At 36.5% G+C, this 20,945-nt stretch overlaps 1 protein-coding gene across 1 annotated transcript in view; it reads right to left on the bottom strand.

The window, feature by feature from the left end:
• Positions 1-20,945, bottom strand: part of LOC129276768 (uncharacterized) — a 35,273-nt gene that overhangs the window by 5,940 nt on the left and 8,388 nt on the right. Inside the window, exons 4-12 of the mRNA XM_064109819.1 lie at positions 20,738-20,820; positions 19,619-19,888; positions 17,296-17,355; positions 9,501-9,657; positions 8,315-8,415; positions 7,415-7,585; positions 6,758-6,816; positions 5,323-5,520; positions 3,983-4,095 (exon numbers count right to left, since the gene is read on the bottom strand). Coding sequence (XP_063965889.1) covers positions 3,983-4,095; positions 5,323-5,520; positions 6,758-6,816; positions 7,415-7,585; positions 8,315-8,415; positions 9,501-9,657; positions 17,296-17,355; positions 19,619-19,888; positions 20,738-20,820 — 1,212 coding nt within the window. The remainder of the gene's footprint in view (positions 1-3,982; positions 4,096-5,322; positions 5,521-6,757; positions 6,817-7,414; positions 7,586-8,314; positions 8,416-9,500; positions 9,658-17,295; positions 17,356-19,618; positions 19,889-20,737; positions 20,821-20,945) is intronic.

Below are 20,945 nucleotides of genomic sequence, written 5' to 3' on the forward strand. Positions count from 1 at the left end.
AGGACATCGATGACAACACAGATGACAATGACACTAACTGGAAACATGACAAGACGCTATCGTCAACGTCAACGACGCAGACCACCACTGAGACAACAAATTCCCAACTATATGTAATGAATGACTTAGACTCTTCCCTGAATATACATGTATAATAACACTGGAGATTACTTTAATTGTGCTATTCATTATACTCTATCTTAATCATTTTTAATATCTTCTTCATCTCTGATCGGTAAGTGAAACCATTTTCTTTATTGTTCCACTGGCATGAGAGAGTGCGAGAGGCTACATTTAATTTAGTGTCCGTAACATGTACATGTGTATATGTATTTTCAGTGTACACAGTTTCATTAATTTGTTATAATACCACCATCTTTAACCTTTTGATTTGACCTTTGTATTAACAACATTCCAAAATTTTACAAACACTGTCTCTAGCCAGATTATTAAAATTTACCATGATGAAAATTAAACCACCTTTTTGACTTGAGACGAAGTCATTGACATTGACAATTCCAAAGAATACCGAGCTAGATAAGGATTAACCAAGTTAATGTAATATGTGATATTTCATTATTTCTCAAACAACATTTGGATGTGATGTAATCAAGGGAGATGATATTACGAAGCGAGAATGTTTTATGTTTCCATCAAAATCATGATGGTGTTGTAGTTGGTTAACATTAACATGTAAAGCAAAGAATTTTCCAGTGATGAATGATACTGGACTACACATAGGCCAGATGTGTCAAGAAATACGATTTTATTTTGGTTTTTATTATTTTCTTTTAGTATTTCGCCGCTTTGTGTATAGCATGAGTTCAAATCAAGTTTGAATGTACTTGAAATTAACCATTAAAATATTATCGGAGCAAATTAGGAGTGAAACTCATATAGAAGATTTGGTGCGTAATTCTATGACATAAATATACTTCGGAAATAGAAGTGAAAATAGAAGCACATTTCCCTATGATGAGGACGCCCACCGCTCACAAATTGATTGATTTATATAATATTGTTGTGGAATGTATAGAAACTACTTTGGTAACATCACTATTGTCTGAAATCTTACAAGTGTGAACAGACCCTTAGAAAAACCAATCCTCAACACGAGGCAAGTTGTGCCCCATCCACCTGTTTTATTACAATATCGAGACTATTTGACAAGTACAATGACATTAATGACATAAATGACCATTACAAAGAATTGCCCTGTGACCTCTAAACCCCATCGAGACCACTAAAGTTTACTGCGGCCTACTGACCAAATGATCTGACTCAGATTTTTCAGACGATTTTATTTGATGTAAATAAGTGATTGTTTAATGTTTTGCTTAATGTTTAATGTATGTGATTGAATTAGAACTTGATTGTCATTGTTGACAATGCTTAATTAAGTTTAGCATAGTATACATTTACTGAACAAATATTTATCATCGCAAGGTTGATTACCAAGATAAGTTTAAATTTATACTTGTCATAATGATGATATCTATCAAGTTTGAAAGTACTTGTTTATTTTGTTCTTTTATAACATGAATAAGGAAATATATTCTCCAACAGGATAGGAGTGATAGTAATAATTGAGTTCTATGTTGATTGCTTCATTTGAAGTACATATTGGCTGGCCTTCCTAACATAGAGAAACTGTCATTTCTAGAGCGCACCTGTTAACTTTCCACTAATTATCATGTTGATCAGATGCTAACATTTATATAGCATACACATTTTTTCTTGTTATTGCTGTTATTGCTTGAACTAATTTAGTGCTATAGTTAGAGAGAAATTAATCTGTATTCTTCGTTTAATTAGAAGGAGTTTGTATTATGTAATTAATGAACATTGATTTAATAATATTTGTTTCAAAGTGCATAAGTCTGCACGAGTTAATGTATATAGTATCATTATTGGTTGATCAGTTGATTAATTTACTTGTGTGTTACTTTATTTCAATATATTTTGTTTTTTTAAGTTCTGTGAATGTACCAGTATTCGATGTGTTAGTTATATCTTTAGTTTAAGTTGAAATTAGTTAAGATGTAGAATAAGTTTAATCCTCTTAGTATAGATAGTACGCGAGAGAGAGAGTGAAAGTACAGTGGACAATTGAGATACACTATTCTGGTTTCACTCACTTTTCAAAATAACTTTGGTAACCTATTTGTATACATTTTTCCCAAATGAGGAGAGAGCCTCATTTTCTAAAGAAAGGGGATGTTATGTCGTATGTATTTAACTTCCTGTTATCCTTTCAGTCATTCACCTTCACTTGTTTACAAACTCCCCCAATGTCATCTAAGAATCCCCAACCCCCAAGACCATTTAACTCCTAAACCTTGACCATAAAAAGACCAACCCTCAGTGACGTCAGGTTACTTCATGGAAGAAGTATGACTCACTCTCCCAGCCCCAGTCACTTGCACAGAGCATCACCACACCCCTTATACCAGAGAAAGTTTGATAGACAGTTACCTGTAGACCAATCAGATCAAGTTTAGATCACTCCCACCTTAAATTGTTACACCCCCAAAACTAATGATATAAATAAGACTTCTTGATTATTAGAAGATACAAGAGAGAATATCAACGATAGAATACTAGACCCACACTGATCCTGCCTGACTGACTTCAAGACTTAGATGTCCATCCAGTATTAATTTATCTTCACGTCGAATCTCAATCTGATACTTCTAAATTATTTTATATTCATCACCTGATATACTCTGGATCTTCATGTACTCCGAACTGTAGCTGAATATTGATGAATAAATACTTTGTGATATTGAACTGCTTAAGTTTCTTCAAGTTTCCTCATTACGCTTCCCATCAATAATCACCGAACCGATCCCAACACGACAATAGAACACCAGAAATATTCACGAGTAAGGGCCAGAAATACAAGATGAGTTCAATATCAGCCCTAAAGAATGGAATATTTCTGGTTTCCCATGAAGAAAGAGCAATTCAATATAAAATAAAACATTGAGTGCCCTGGGAGGGATACATGTACATACAAGCTTAAAAAATGTTGGATAAGTCATCATGGTAGATATTTCATTTCAATGCTAGTCAGTTATCGCCGGCAAAATATCGCAGAGTCTGAATTTTCATTATATACGTCCATTACGAGCTGCAATTTCAAGAGAGCGGGAAGGGGGAAATGAAAATTAAAGGTTATCAGTGCTATTCCATGAAAAGTGGGCATTTGGGTAGCAACTTACAAAGTTATGAGTTGCTTATAAAACAATACAGAGCAGCTTTTCTGGTCAATAAATAGTCATTATCTTTTCATAATACCGGGTTTGAGAAATATTTTTATCCGAGGTTGGTTCGGCAATTTATATTTTTCCCTGAGGGGCGCGAGCCTTGAGGGAAAAAAAGTAACATAGCCGGGCCAACCAAGGATAAAATATTTCCACTACACTTTCGAAAGAAACGCCCGGTATATTTGTTTTATATCCCTTCCATATGAAAATTTGAACAAAAAATATTGGTAATCTAGAGATCGGCTTAGCTCTAATTTAAGCAAAATTGGCTTATCATTCTAAGCTAGCTGGTTCTTTAATAGACTGTCGGCTCCCAGGCATCGCTCAGGGTGGTTTGGTGTCGCGCGGCAGGGTGGCTGTACAAGTGACATTGATCTTCTAATAATTTCACTTACTGATTGGTCACCTGAAGGGCTCTAGACCAATCAAATACCAACAGATTTTCAGTAAGGGATATAAATGACAATATTATTGGCATGTCGTGTTACCGCGATTTAAAAAACAAAATCTCAAAACCATTTTGAATAATCAATATTTCTTCAATATCACACAATTTCGATAATATCGAAATTTCGCCCAGTACTAGTCACCACAATGGATAGATATTTTTCACTGAAAATGTATTTCTCAACTACAGCACATCCATGTACACATCTCACATTAACACTGAGTGCCCTTCCGTGCCCCTCCCCTTACCCTCGGATAATACTTACCTCCAATGCACCTCGCTATGGCTTTATCACAGTCTCTGATAGCTTGGTTGTATTGCTTGACACTAAGATGACATTGAGCTCGGTTACAGTACAGGGTGATGGGTAAGTCATACCTGATGCAAAGACCATAGTGAAAGCATCACAACAATTCAACATGGGAAATGTAATTTTGTGAACCAACATTATTTGCCTATTCAACACCCAATTTCACTTCAAATTTTCATTTTTTTTTTTCCAGATGTCATCTTTGTAATCTCATTTAAAGGTTTCCACAAAGAAAAATTGTGACAGCCAAATTTTTCCTTATGTATTTCTTTGATTTACATTTCTTATGTACTTCTATGTTTTTCATTCTTTTGTTTTTCATTGTTTTTTTTCTTCAATGTAAATCATTACATACCATCTAACAACTAAATCAAACCCAAAATGAATTAAAGCAGACCTAGAATAAGAAGCAATCACTTATAAATATCATCTCCCATAGACTTTGTACACAAAGTGTAAAAATAAGCCAATTTCAGCATTACATTGTCTTATAAAAAGTCCTGTAGCGTTTCTATACTATACCCATACGTCACAAATATGGTCTCAAATGTTGCGCAATTTCATCAAGTCACCGTGCGAAATTTTTGGACTGTGCCACTTGGTGAATTTTTACTTTCGTCTTGCACATCTCTTGAGACAAAATATGCGGTGCCTGGGTACGCAGTTCCAAAATTTTGTAAGTGCATTTCAGACCCAAAAATTGCTCAAAAACGTGATTCCATGTACAAAGACTATGCAAACTGTGTTTTAAACCAAACGATCATAAATAAATGATAATTTCTACTTTTGTGGGTTTAAATGGATTTATTTTATGCTATTTATTATCCCAAAAGGGTCCCCAACAGGTTCATCGGAAAAAACCATAGAAAACAAAGGTTCGAAAAAGAACAAGAAATACACAAGAGTAAACAAAAACAGATAATATACACAGGAAATAAATTATGCTTTAGCAATTTTTATTGTAGATATTTGTTAGAAATGTAATAATTCATATTTTCAGCAAAAAATTAGTATTATGCTAGCTATATAAAGTGAGTTAAAGGCAAAATACCATATTTACTGCAAATTTCATGTGCTTATTTGCATAAGCCTTAATACATTGATTAAAAAATATGAACAATTTTTTGGAAATTTTACTGTACTTTCTTATAGTTTACATCCAACTATACGCGGCAATCGCTCAATCAGCAGCCAAGATCTGAAGGGGGGGGGGATCGTTAATTTGATCCCCCCCTCCCCCAGTATATCGTGGTCTGACTGAACTAGCTCAGTCAAATTAGGGTTAAGTGGCTTACCATGATTTTAGTTGTTTCTCTTTCCTGAGGGGTGGACAAATAACAAGGGCATCAGTGTATTTAGATATGGCTAATCTGTAATCATTGTCTACAAATGCCTTGTTCCCCTCTAGTTTGAACCTTTCAGCTTTTTCTTGGTCTAGTCCGATGTGTGTTTTCTTCCATTCCCTAAACTGACTTTCCGCATGGAGGTATGCACTGGAAAGGTGGTTGGAGATACAAATAAAAAAAAGAAATAATGATAGTAATAATAATTGATCCAATTATATATGTATAGTGCAGCTACTAAATGTACAGGACTCTTCAGCCATTTATGCTAATATCATTCCAGCTGTAGCATTTGCTGCTATATATATATGTAGGTGCGGAAGCATAAATGAAGAAATCCCACAAGGTATTCACTTACCTTGCCTGGCTCAGGTGCAGCATAATGTGGATAATATAAAATCACATCTCCTTGGACCACTGAAATCTCTTAAGAAATTCATGGTGAGGTGATGAATATAATGTGAGATGATGAATATTATGTGGTTTGAATATGCAAGGTCAGCTGAAAAAATTGCTCCATATTTATTCCACTTATGGCAAGCTGCATTGAGTAGACTGTACTGCCAATTATTCCAGTGATGTTTGGTGAAAAACCATCAAATAACGATACAAACCTACAATAGATATATATGTAGGGGCATCATGGTCTAGTGGTTATGACTCTTTTCTTTCACTCAGAGGGACGTGGGTTCGAATATCAGCCATGGCGTGATTTCCTTCAGCAGGAAATTTACCCACATTGTGCTGCACTTGACCCAGGTGAGGTGAATGGGTACCCGGTAGGATTTATTCCTTGAATGCTTTTGCACCTACATTGTAAATGACGGCTCAGCTACAGCCGGGTTACGAATTCGACACCTCGTATCAAGCGCATAAGAGAATAGTAACTGCACTATACAAAAGGACCATACTGTTATCATTATATGTTCAGATTTTAAAATATTTTCAGTACTTTAAGTATATGTTGCTAGATTTTAAGCACTGCTTTATTTTCATAATATGCATGGCCGTTCGTTGTTTAGATTTACATATTGCTTTATGATTGTGATAGTGTTTTTAAAACATTTCAGGTGTAATGTTTGGAACTGATCCAATCCTGAGACGTGTGGTTTGGGAGGAGGAAAAAAAGAGTTGTGCAAGCTGAACAGGAATCTATTGCCCCAGGGACTGTCAAGATTCATAAGATTTACAAACTTTTCCATAACTATGTAAACAACAGGCAAAACATGCAAAAATATCATCATATTACAATACAAACATGAAGAATATGAAATATGCAAAGAGCCAAGGAAAAGTTCAAATGCATGTGAGAAGAACCCCCCAAAAAAGGGGGCTAGATTGTGCATTAGGATCAATGATTGAAAATAGTGATAATATATCAACTCACCTTTCGGCATAGTATTTGTAACCCTTCAAAAGGTCTGTAACATTCATGTCTATTTGTCTCTGGAGGAAAAAAGAAGGAAACCAAACACAGTTGAAGGCAATCTTTCTTGAGAGAGGTTTCAATTGTTTTGTATTTTACAAAATATGGAATGTGTACTTATGTAATGTAATGCAATGTAAAACTATAAAACAGGCATAATTCAGCATTTCTCAAACAAAATTCAACATTTTGCACTGAAACCAACATTTAAAAAAATGAATCTAACAAAACACAACTTCCAAAGATTACTCTTACAGATCAAACTATGACATGATGAATTTTCAGATCTAAAGGTACAAAAAAAAAGTGAAATTCAAGCCACTTTTTTCACACTTTTATAACTATTTTTTACAGGAGCATATTTATGTACAAAAGACATGTCAGCCTGGGGGTTTTGAGGAGCATATTTTTGCACATTTTGCACTATTTTTGCTTCTGAAATGCTGTGAAAATGTTTGGTACATCTTCTGATCGCGAATTCAACAACTCAGGAAAATGTCGGGACCCCCGCAATTTGCGAAAATTCTGTACGCGAAAATAACATCTTATACAGTATTCTATTAAACAGTAAAGAAATGGCACAAAGGAAGACTTTGAATAAAAAGAGGATGTACTTACTGCTTCATTGAAGTAGTATGATGGGTAGTGGTGAATGTGATGAGGACCAAAGTATTTGATCATGTGATGAACGCCTTCGGTCTCTACGATGTATGTAAGATAGGTTAGCACATAGAGACGTAGCTCATGAACGTGACTGTACATATGTACTGTCGCTGAACGGGCAATGCTCTGCGTGAAGAAGAGGAATGATAAGAGTACTCATCGATACATACAATGCATACAAGAAACCTCTGGAGGCGGCTGTTTTCAACAGACTTTTGTGAACACTGTATGACCAGTGGGGACAAAAAATTGCATGGGGGCTCTGGGTGATTTTGACCAAGGAATGCCCTAAAAAGCCCTGGAAAATATTTTAAAAATGGCCCGGAAATCCAGATTCACTGCAATGTTAAAGCTCAATCAATGCTGCAGATTTAGTTAGTACATGTACACGTAGGATGTGATAAGTAGCCCCCGAAAGTGAAAAACTGATTTATGGCCGAATGACGAGGTGGCTGTTGCATAAAGCAAGATACATATATTCAACAGTATCATTATCTCACACTTAACTTAACAAAATCCTCACTGTAAGACAAAACTGTCATCCCAAATGTATCCATATGCAGGAAATATAAAATATATATATAAGCATTATTTTCTGCAGTTGTGCGGTAAATGGGTTATTATCAACGCTGAATAATAACAAGCTATATCAATTCAATGTCGGGTTACACTATTTTGTTGAATGTCTTTACCATCATTTCTACTTCATCTTAAACCTGCCTGATCAGTCTCAAATAAAGACTGTCAGTTTCAGGTCAATGACCAACATGACTATAAGCAGTAAAGTCTGATATATCAGAATAGTCACAAATTTTTACAGGGAAAGTCAAGGATGATTTATGGTGTAAACCTTACCTCGACTGCGCCAATTTTGGATCGGAGCATGCCTTCGTGGGATGCGATTTTTGTTGTGAGATGAAAAATATTGCTGACATGTTCAAAGGTTCCATAATACACTGTAAAGAAAACAAAAGGAATTTGCATATAAATGCCATGAAGTACCTCACTGAGTGTGGTATTTTTTGTACAATCTTCTCCAGCGAAAACCCCCCAAACACAACATTACACATGCGTGATGACGTAAATCTATTTATCATTCATAAAGACTAGCTGCTGAAAATCAGTTCACAGAGATTACATTTTTTTTGTATAGTTGTATACAAGATTAGTGCTGGGTGATATTTCAATATCATACAAATTATGCAATATTAAAAAAAAAAATTAAATATACAATGAACTGTTTATGATTGTGTTGATATTCCGCGGTAACACAATATTTTTAAAATATTGTCGATTATAAAAAGTTAATAACTACATGTTGTATTTATTGACCACAAATACTGCTCTGGATTTTACACCTAATCAAAAATTTGTAAGTTGGAACCCAAAATTTCCTCTTTTCATGGACAAGCACTGATTATATCCTTACTTTTATTTCCCCCTTTCCCTGCTCTCACAGAATTGCAGCTCATAATGAACGTATCCAATGAATTTTTCAGACTGTGCGATATATGTGACCTACCACCCAAAACCACCAATAAGTTGCCAGGTAAGGTTCTCTGTAAATAACCAAAATAGTAATTTAGTCTCCAAAAGCCCAAAATTTAAAAAACTGCTCATCTGAAAGACCAATTCTTCTTCTTCATACTGTGAAAATTTGAAGTCATGAAGTTGAATGAATAAAAAGATACAAGAGTTTATTGGACACTTTTTTTTCGGACTGCTTGGAAGTCTCACTGAGATTACACAGCATGCACATCTCATGCTTGAGTGAACCCCAACTTCCAACCTTGATTTCTCCTTATTTTTTAAGCACTTGCTGAATTTCCTCTGCATTCAATCAAGTACTTGTAATGGTCATTGTTGGTCGATTTTAACATATCATATATCATTTCAAAGCTTTAGTTAATTTTCAAGCTCAATGAAAATCTCAATATTCAGTTTGGTCGACTTATTGTTGGTTTTGGGGTGGCAGGTCACATATTGTTATTTGCATCGACTAACATTGAAATCAAATATTAACAAGAACTAATGAACTCACCTGCTCTTTCCATGAGTTGAATAAGGTTGTGCGTAGAGATAAGTTTGTGACAGATAGCCTCACTGTTACATAACCCAGTGAGCATGAGCAGGGTCTCGTTGAGTGCAGCCGATGAAAACTTGCTTGTGACAGGTGATTCTAACCAACGGATACAAGGCTGGCAAACAAAATCAGATTTGATTTAATGTTTCTATTATGCAATCATTTAGTTAACAATGACATTAATTAATAATAATATTCTGCATTTATATAGCTCTTAATACATCAGAACGATGTCTCTACATTATAAGCGCTTTACAAACATATTATTACCCTTCATCGGATCCTTGCATGCCCGCATACAATGCACCTTCTCCACTCCAAGGGGAGCATTCCAACAAGAGTTCCAAGACTCAATTGCTAGGCATACTACATACCGGTAGGCTTTCACATCCTACCGGGTACCCATTTAACACCTGGGTGGAGAGTGGCAAAGTGTGCCATTACATAATTATGTACACAACAACCCAAAATACAGCTAGAACATTTCTGACAACATATATGTGTACCGGTAACAGTTCTCATTCCCGACAAAAGAAAAAAAAAAAAAAAATTACAATAAAACTGGGAAATAATGTTCTGAAGACTGGGCAAGTCCAAGAATTCGCACGCGTTACGTATGGGACATTTCAGAGGCTTTAATGACCTGAAAAATAGTGTTAAATGACTTTGATAAGATTGAATACCCTCATAATGGCAGACATTTAGGAGAAGAATAATCATGCAAAAAATTGTGTCATATGGCCTTGACCTTGACCTTTTAGAGAGAAAAGATGTGCCGTTACGTATGGGACGCAGAAAAAAGACAATTTCTAAAACCTTTTTTTCAAGTTGAGAATTCTCTGAAAGTATTTCATTTGACAACTTGTAACTTCGTGTGATAGAAGTCACAACACTCTAGTATATCTATGGCAAGTTTCATGTCATAAGCCCAAACCCTCTAATTACAGACTCTAATTAAACAAATTAATGACATGTTACGTATGGGACATTTTGTCCCCATAGAGAACGTACATAATTTTCCCCATAATTTCAAAAATCCAAATAATTTAAAATATGGAAATAACAAAAGAGTTTTTTTCTTTTAAAATGTTCTATTGAGACATATTTGATATGACTGAAAAGAAAATTAGCCATTTCAACAATTTTTTTTCTTGTTTTTCATGGTTTCATGAATTTCTAATGTATTTCTATTGTTTTTTATTTTTTTTCATATTGTTCCATTTTCACAGTTTTTTCACTTTGATTGTTTTCATCAATCAGTATTCATAACAAATCAGTCTTTAAACACTAAAGAAAAGGTAAATAATCACTTTTTAGAGCACTCTTGATATTGGTTTTTCTCCATTCACTTTGTACATAAATCTCCCCATTGACATTGTGTGTAAATGTCCCATACGTAACATGTTGTCCCATGCGTAACAATTTTTTAACTAAGTTTTAATTCAATTTAATCCCTCTTGGCTTGAGGTCTTTTACTGGCCTTACTTACACTAACCTTCCTTTGTGTCTGCCTACTCCTTTTCTTTCATCCCCTTCACTAACCTGATTGGTCTTCTCTACTCACTAATGCCCCTTTTGTCTCCTTGTTTCTAGTGTTGCTGTAGCTTGTTTGTGGTTTATATTATGGTTGTTCCACTTTATATGTTTGTCATTTTGCCTCTGATGAAGATTCTGCTAGGATCGAAAGCTTAGGCCCCTTTTTGACTTTCTAATTTACTCCATTGGCTCTCTTTTATTAGATAAGCAGTTTTCAGCAGCTTCTTTTTGCCATTGATCTCCTATTCTGCTGTTGTATCACTCCCATGTGATCCTCCTTATCTAATTTGTCTTGTTTTATCCATATATGTTTGATTTTCTGTATTTGTATTTTAGTGTTTTCTTGTTTACTTTCCTTCCATAGTTAAACTTGCATAACTTTTTTTTTTTTTTTTCTGGTATCTTTGTCTGGTCGATTTTACTTTTCAGCTTGATTTAATTAACTTTGTGTATTCTTATCATCATTCTGTTTTAGGTCCAGTTCAAATCTACTCGACTTTTCTCATTCTTTATATTTGATTTGTTTTGAATTTCCATTTTCTTTGTTTTACACCTTTTTTATTTTTTTATTCTAGGTCTCTTTCAGCTTGATTTAATTAACTTTGTGTATTCTTATTATCATTCTGTTTTAGGTCCAGTTCAAATCTACTCGACTTTTCTCCTTCTTTATATTTTGATTTGTTATGAATATCCATTTTCTTTGTTTTACACTTTTTTTTATTCTAGGTCTCTTTTCTACCATGACTAACCATCTATCTTTATTTCACCAGCTCAGGAAGATCAAGCTGAAGGCCCTCAAGACCTCTGTTCACCAGGACAATTACAGATTTTATTCCCTCAATCGCATTATACCCACAGGCCTCCAACTTCATTGCACTCCCGGTCTCGGTACGCTCACACCTGAACTTCGCAAACGATGGAACCAGACCTTACATGGAGCTTCAGTTCGATTAATTAACATCCTCTCTGAACAGTGTATTGCTTCTCTTGATTCTTTTTCAGCTGACATCAGTAGCCTGGAAGACGAACTACGTTCTTGCTGTACCCAAACCTAATGGCTTCAGTATAATGATGAAATTGAATCTGATCTCTCTAAACACAGGTCTCTCCTCACTGAACGCAGGAACAAGAAAATAGGCAACCTCACAAAGAAGCGACAACGGTCAAACAGATTTAGACGACATACCAACAACAATGATGTATCCCCCCACTTGGTTGTTAATCTCTCATCCTCCCCTCTCTCCCAAGCAGAAACCTCTCTTCTCTCTAAAGGTCTCAAGTTTTGCCCCACGCCACCAGAAGTTGAACAGATAGCTCTCAGCCAAGACCTCTCTACATTCTATCGCAGGATACGTCTCAAAGAGTTCTTTTTAGATGCACCCCCTTCTGATCCCGAGCCCTTCTACAAGAAAAGCACATGGATTCCACCTAAGAATAGAGTTCCTTCCCTTGAAACTTACATCCAAGCTGTCTCATCCCAAGTTCGCTCCACAGATACCCTCGACACCAGAGCACATGACAACCTTCCTCGAGAAGAACGCCAGGCTCTCTCATCACTCAAAAACAGGTCCGACATCATCATCAAGCCTGCAGACAAAGGATCAGCCGTCGTTGATATGGACCGCCAGCAGTACATCGATGAAGCCATGAAACATCTCAATAATCGATCTCACTATGCACTCCTCGATTCTGACCCTACTTGTAATTTCTCCCTACAGATCCAATCGACACTGAATGACATGAAAGAACACGAGCATCTCTCTGAGAAGGCCCACAAATTTCTCTCCCCTACTAATGCTAAACCTGCCCGCTTCTATCTCCTCCCGAAGATCCACAAACCTGGCAACCCCGGTCGACCCATCCTCTCAGGAAATGGTTCCTCAACAGAGAACATCTCCCTTTTTGTTGATTACCACATTAAGCCCCTTGTCTCACGTGCACCCTCTTACATCTACGACACTCCAGACTTTCTCAGGAAACTAAATGACATCAAGGACCAGATACCCGAGACTGCGATCATCGGCACTTTTGATGTTTCTTCACTGTACACCAGCATTCCCCACGACGAAGGTATCCAAGCATCATGTGAAGCCTTGGCCGCCAGTGGCCATTCCAGTCCCCCCATATCCGATATCAAATCTCTGATGTCTCATGTACTAACAAAAAACAACTTCACATTCATGGGCAAGCACTACCTACAGATATTCGGTACAGCAATGGGCACCCGGATGGCTCCTTCATTCGCCTGTCTCTTCATGACGAAGCTGGAACAGCAGATGTTAGATTCAGCCCCCTGTCGCCCATGGATTTGGTGGCGTTACATAGACAACATTTTCTTCATCTGGACCAGGGATGAAGACAGCCTCCATACATTCATTGACCACATAAATTCCTTCCACAGGACCATCCAATTCACTTCTGATTTCTCCCAACAGGAAACCCACTTCCTTGATGTTACAGTCCAGAAAAAGTCTAATGGTATCACCACTACCCTATACTCTAAATCCACAGATACCCACCAGTACCTCCACTCATCCAGCTGCCACCCCCGTCACTGCAAAACCGGCATCGCTTACAGTCAAGCCCTCAGGCTTCGCCGTATCTGCTCCGAGGACCCTGATTTTTCCTTCCATGCCAGGAATTTGCAGAAACATCTCTGTGCCAGGGGCCACGGGGCCAGGGCAGTCCAACTGGCAATTAACAAAGTTTGTTCTCTCCCCAGATCTGAAGTTCTCAAACCAAAAAGTGACAAGGAGACCACCGACAGAATACCGCTTATGACCACCTTCCATCCCAATCTACCCCCTCTCCGCAAAATCCTGTTTGATAACCACCACATTTTACACACTTCTGATCGTCTCCAACAGGCCGTTCCCGATACTCCCCTTCTAGCATACCGACGCCCACCGAATCTCAGGGACCTCATTGTTCGTGCTGAAGTGCCCTCCCTCACTAACCATTCTTCTCCCATACAGCATGGCACCTTCAAATGCACCAGCAACAGGTGCATCATATGTGAAATACACCTTCACGAGGGCGATACTTTCACCAGCAACTCTACCAGCCTGTCTCACCAAATCAAGGGCAACATCACATGCACTACCACTAATGTTGTATATCTCATCACTTGCAGAGTTTGTAGGGTACAATACATAGGGGAAACCAAGACCACACTCAAGAAACGATTCTACGGGCACAGATCCACCGTCAACACAGCAAAGCTGGACACTCCAGTTGGCCGCCATTTTAACCTTCCCAACCACTCCATCACTGACATGATGCTACAGGGCATCGAATCTTTAGGTACCCGTCCTGACTCAGTCCGTAGTAGCAGGGAGAAGCTCTGGATGAGACGACTTCGCACCACCCAACCTCATGGCCTGAACATCCAAGAGGGGAACGACTGATTTTTCTTTCCTATCCACTTTCAATTTATATATACATATAATTTTTCCCCTCAGCTCTTTTGAATAGTTACATTATAGTTTCTTACTCTACTTTCCTCCCATATCTCATACAAGCTCAGCTCCAATTTTTCCTTCCTTATTCAGGCGATATATTAATTATTATATATATATATATATATTTGTTTTTTCTCCACTCACCTCTTTTAGATTTACCACATTTGCTTATTTACATGTATACTATGGTTTCTTCATAATTAATACACCCCCTCTCTTCTATATTTGCTTTTACCTTTTTAGGCAATTTGCTTCCTCTTTTTCACATATTTTTTTTTTTTTCCTACTATATAGTCTTATGTTTTTTTCCCGTCACACCTAGCGGATTACAATATCAGTTACACCATATGTGTAGTTATATATTTTTTCATATACATTTCTTTTTTGGATATATTTATATACATATCACTTATAGATACATATTTACACTTACCTTCTTCTCTTAGTTTGTTTAATGCTTTATCATATATACTTATATGTCTTTTGCACATTATCAGTTGTTCCCCATTCTTTTTCTTTTTTTCCCCCACTCTTATGCACCAGTTTATTAAGCCTTTCTTTGTAACCTGTTTGACCCACCTCTCACTAATTCTCTTGTTTTTCATCCCATTATCACTGTTTTGTTCCAGATACTGTTTGATGTTGCCTGCCTCATTATTTTAATCCCTCTTGGCTTGAGGTCTTTTACTGGCCTTACTTACACTAACTTCCCTTTGTGTCTGCCTACTCCTTTTCTTTCATCCCCATCACTAACCTGATTGGTCTTCTCTACTCACTAATGCCCCTTTTGTCTCCTTGTTTCTAGCGTTGCTGTAGCTTGTTTGTGGTCTATATTATGGTTATTCCACTTTATATGTTTGTCATTTTGCCTCCGACGAAGATTCTGCTAGGATTGAAAGCTTAGGCCCCTTTTTGACTTTCTAAGTTTTAATTAAGAAGTAAAGTATATTTTTGAAACTTTTTGTGGTATAACAACTTCATACTTAATGAATTAGAACTTCCCAGAGAAACAACAATACAAGTATTGTATTATGAGAAATAACTTAAAAAACATCCTCAAAATGTTCCGTATGGGACATTCCATCCTTGGACAAGACCTAATTTGCATATTTAATTAGATGACACCACTTTTTCCCCCCAAAAGTAATAAGATGTTGTGGGGTCCATGTCCCACCTATGACTAAATCTCACAAGTTTTGTTTTGATTTTCTATGAGTTTTTATAATTGTCCCATACGTAACGCCCATTTTACCAATTATGCAAATTAGGTGCCCCAAATTAGCATAAATATGCATATTATCAAATTTTTCTTTATGAAATTTTAAAATTCAACATTTGGGCTTTCTTACCCCACCAAAGATAACTTCTTAAATTAAAGATGAAATTTTGCCTTCTAGGGTGACCTTTTCTTGGACTTGCCCGACTGTCAATACACAGAATACTTACAAAACATGTAGAAGTATTATATGATATCCCTTAACTAAAAATCCCATAAGTTAGATCCACAGATTCATAAAGCAGAATAGGTCGATAAAATAACAAAATTTTGATGACTACCACCATACCAGGGGATATGGTATCTTCAATAAATACAGCAGATTTGTGAGCAATCCCACACTTGGCTGCTTTATGTGTACTAAGCATGTGATTCTCATATTTCAATGAATGTACCATGATTTTGGTAATTTCAATGCATTAAAATGGCAAACATTAAAATCTCTTAATATTTCTTATTTGTATTATTTCTCTATTGCTCTACTTGGTTTTCTTTATTTTCACAATACATTATCTCTTAACGTCCATGAAATGTTTACTCTCAATCGCCAAATTTACCATCACAATACCCATTTTAAAGATTTGATTCACTTATGGCCTGATAAAACTAATGATGTAATGAAATCCGTTCGACACAATTTCCCTGTAATTTGGAACTCGACCCCTAAATATATAATTGAATGTAAGTCAGTTAATTCCTTCAAAAAACTATTGAAGAAGTCTCTTTATCTGAAGTATGCGTAGTCATTTATTTACTGTAAATTGTCATTTTTTGTTGTTTTGTATCAGTTTACTTTTTTCATATCATGTACATTTATCTTGTCTTTTCTTTACAATCTACATTTTGGGAACTGCGCATGTACAAGGCCTCTTGGCTTTTTTTTTGCAGTTCACTGTTTCATTTATACTTTTGCTTGTTAATAATTTTGCATATTTTATATTATGTATATTTTTTTACCGAAAATGAAATAAATGTGAATTGAATTGAACATCAAATCTCATGTGTACCTTCTAACAATCACTTTCAGACAATGTACAATACAAGGGTCACCCTACATAGAGATAAGCGACTGAATCTGAATGTATGATTGATTTCAACAATCGATGCATTATTGCATTATTTGTAGTCAATTGATTCTTGAAAAAAAAAATTCTACCTCCAATCATCATGCTTTGTGTTGAGGAACCCAGAACTAAACTTTATCCTCAAAAGATTTGGGATCTGCCTAATTTGTTGGGTATAAAACAATGGTCCAAATGTTTTGAAGAATACATGACAAGCCAGGATCAAATTACATGGGGGATAGGGCGATTACACCCCGAAGTGCTCAAAAGAGTACCAGAAATTAAAAGAGAGCCTCAGAAAAAACCCCAGTCACTGCAATGTTCAAGCTTATCCTATGCAGCAGATTTAAGCAATAGGTTGTCGAAAAGTAGCGCCCCCGCCCTGAAAAAAAAAAAAAAAAAAATGGAACACTCACCTTGAGTAAAGAAGGATCTTTAACTACAGTTTCCCTTGAAGTGTCATCTGCAATACTCAACTACAGAGAAAAATAAAAAGTGTGTCAAATAATGAAAACACATCAAATCATTCTGAGAATTATTGACTAATATTTACTCAAGACCAAACTTCTCAAAATTACCTTACATTTAAAGCCGTATAGAAATTACAAGTTGTCTGTAAGTTCCCTTTAGGTAATGGAGGCAGTGATCTAAATAATGGCTATGCAATTGTAATGCACATTGTTACTACGCATTTGAACCTAAAGCACATAGTGAAACTAATGCCACCCTCACTTTTTATTACATATCATCACATGATCGCAGTATGCATTATTTTGCTGTTGTCTGTTTTGGGGGATTTGAGATTTTTGCAGAAATAGAATGAATGCAGAAAGATTTAAGGAATGTATCCACTTGTGTATATTTCTCAAAATCAAGGGAAGAGTTAGTTCTCTAAATAGGCCCTAACAATCTTTGTGTAATATGTTTGATTCAAGAATGCCTGCTGCAAAATAATACGTTGATACCCTATCTAGGCGCCATCACGTACAGCTAGTGATGCGATGAATCGATGAATTTGAACCTAAAGCACATAGTGAAACTAATGCCACCCTCACTTTTTATTACATATCATCACATGATCGCAGTATGCATTATTTTGCTGTTGTCTGTTTTTGGGGATTTGAGATTTTTGCAGAAATAGAATGAATGCAGAAAGATTTAAGGAATGTATCCACTTGTGTATATTTCTCAAAATCAAGGGAAGAGTTAGTTCTCTAAATAGGCCCTAACAATCTTTGTGTAATATGTTTGATTCAAGAATGCCTGCTGCAAAATAATACGTTGATACCCTATCTAGGCGCCATCACGTACAGCTAGTGATGCGATGAATCGCAAAAAGGGAAAGCCTGGATGCAGGCAAGAAAGACACAAGTTGCCAACTCCTATTTCGTATTAGGGGTCATGTGTGCATCTGGCTCTCATTGGCAAATTAAATGCTAATGATAATAAAGCAATATTGACTGGCCTCGGGGTGATACAATATATATCGCCCAAACTAGATTTATATCAATTTAGTGGAGGAGATATATGTCCTTTCACCCCCAGGCCAGTCAATATTGCTATTATTAACCAAATCAGACATCTAGAGCAAAAATCGTTCAAATTTAGATATTTTAGAGTTTAAGAATGTGAATCTATTTTGTCATGTTGAGCAGACTGGGCCTGGGGACGCAGTATCCAGCGTTGTCTCAACTTGATTAACATTGTGACGTATAGCACTGGGCGGTTCAAGGACGCATAGAATACCCGGCTGTTAGCTCTGCCTTATTGCTCGCTACATTTCCATGCATTTTCTCATTGACTTTCCAGAGGCAATAGATTGGGTCCATGAATAAACAATTGAAAACTTATTGACCGACCATTTTGATCAGTCATAAGCAAGCAATAATGTAATCAAGTAATTTCCTTCAGCAAGAAATTTATCCACACTGTGCTGCACTCAACCCAGGTGAGGTGAATGGGTACCCGGTAGGAAGAAATTCCTTGAATGGTTTGAGCGCCTAGGCAGCCCAGCTAAAGCCGAGGTAATAATAATAGCAGGGCCCGCTGGGAGAACAGTTTTCAGAACTGAAGCGGCTTCCCTGGGTAAATATACCTATATTATTATTATAAGTTGCCCTGCTCAGATGTCTGATACGGTTAGTAATATGAAATAGTTTGATTTATTACGCATATCAAAAATCTGAACAGGTAATTTACAAAACCGTATTGCCCTAGATATCATATTGGGAAGGGATAGGTTTATTACCTGCATTTTCCTCTGTCTTTCTGCGCGTATCGACTTTGCATGCAGAGACGACGGAAAACGTACCTTTGTATTTTTCCTGGTCTGACATCCGGGCATCTGAGATTCGCTTCATATCGATCCGCGCAGCAACAATACACATAATAATGTCAATCAAAATGAGACAACGCTGCTTACTGTGTCCTCAGGCCAGGGACGCAACATTTCAATTACGTCACAATGGTAAAGCTCAACTGTAGCCCTGCTAAAACATGAAAAAAAAATTAAATTCATAACAGGTAAAATATCTAAATTTTCACGATTTTGCTCTAGATGTCTGATTTGGGTTATAATAAAAACATAGACTGGCTCTTCTTTCAGGAACATTTGATTTATTGCCCTTAAAAGAACCAAATTGCCCTTGTCTAAAGACTTGTGTCAATTGGATTCTATTGTGGGCAACATATTTGATGTTCCCCTAAAGGCCAGTCGATATGATATACAGGGTCACTTACTATGGCCATAAGCTTGAGACTATAGAGATGCATACTGTAAGCAAACGTCATGACGCTCTGTCTCTGTTCGTCCTTAGTCATCTCCTCCACGGAATGCTCCTTGAAGGCTTCCTGGAAGTATACAGGTATAAGAACCTGAGGCCTGTCCCCCATCATATCAAACTCATACTGCTCTACCCCTCCCTTGAACCAGTCCGATATCAACTTCGTAGCAAAGTTCTTATGGACGTACTCGCAGAGTCTCGGAAACAATTCTTTCTTCCTGCCGACCTACAAGATGAATACAATCACGGAAAGAAAATAAGAAATGTCTTATCTTCATGTACTATACCCATGAGAAATTTCACTGCAGCTATCCAGATTGCCATGATTGTCTTATGACTTTCGTCTATAACGAGAAACTGGAGGATTGGGAGGATATGCTGTACATGTATTAAAAGATGGATTCCTGCCAAAAGCTAAAGCTTATGAAGGCATATGCTTTTTGTTAGGTATCTTTATACCATTGGTCCATGGGCATCAGCACAGAGGATTATCCTTTGTTCATGGGAGGGGGGGATCTATTGTTGCGTTCCCTAAAACACGAAAGATAATCTCTGCTCTGACGTTAGCACATTGGTCCTCACCTTTCTTTTATATTTTTTTTTCTTAAAATTTTGATGCTTTTCTGTTCTTTAAATCAAGGATGCTGATAGCAGCTGCTTTGACTCTTGGGACTCTGTATAATTTCAACAGCCAAAATATCTATGTATCCTGACCTTAGTTTCAAAGGAATGGAGGATCATTAGCAAAGGTTTGTCCTTAATTAAACATGCAAATGATTTCACACAGTTGAGAGTTTGAGAAACACATCTCTAATTTCCAAAGTATAGTGAAATAGAAGTATTGACAAAAAATAATCACTTTTAAAAGGACCGACATCAAAATTTTCTAATTACAAAGGAAATTTAAGTAAACACTTTCATATAATATAGCAATAAAAATGCTGACATTTTCCAATTTGATCTATTGATGAGCCAAGTCTGAAGATCTTGAAGTGAAACTTTTTGTTGTTTTAATGTTGTTAGGTCACAAATTTTTCATCTTTAACAGACCTACTAGCTGTTGTTCTTTACTCACTTTCTTAGCGGTTGGGATATATTTGTTGCAACAGAATGCAAGAATTTGTAGGGCGTGGCAGGTCATTATTGGCCGAGATGTATCTGAAAGAGAAATAAAACATTAATCATTAAACAATGTTAATCTCCATAACTACAGGTAAGTCTTGTAGACTTATCAATCATGTTTCAATTCCGCTTATTCTAAGATATGTGAATGTATAAATAGC

Source organism: Lytechinus pictus, chromosome 14 (genome assembly GCF_037042905.1).
Source record: "Lytechinus pictus isolate F3 Inbred chromosome 14, Lp3.0, whole genome shotgun sequence".
NCBI lineage: Eukaryota > Metazoa > Echinodermata > Echinoidea > Temnopleuroida > Toxopneustidae > Lytechinus > Lytechinus pictus.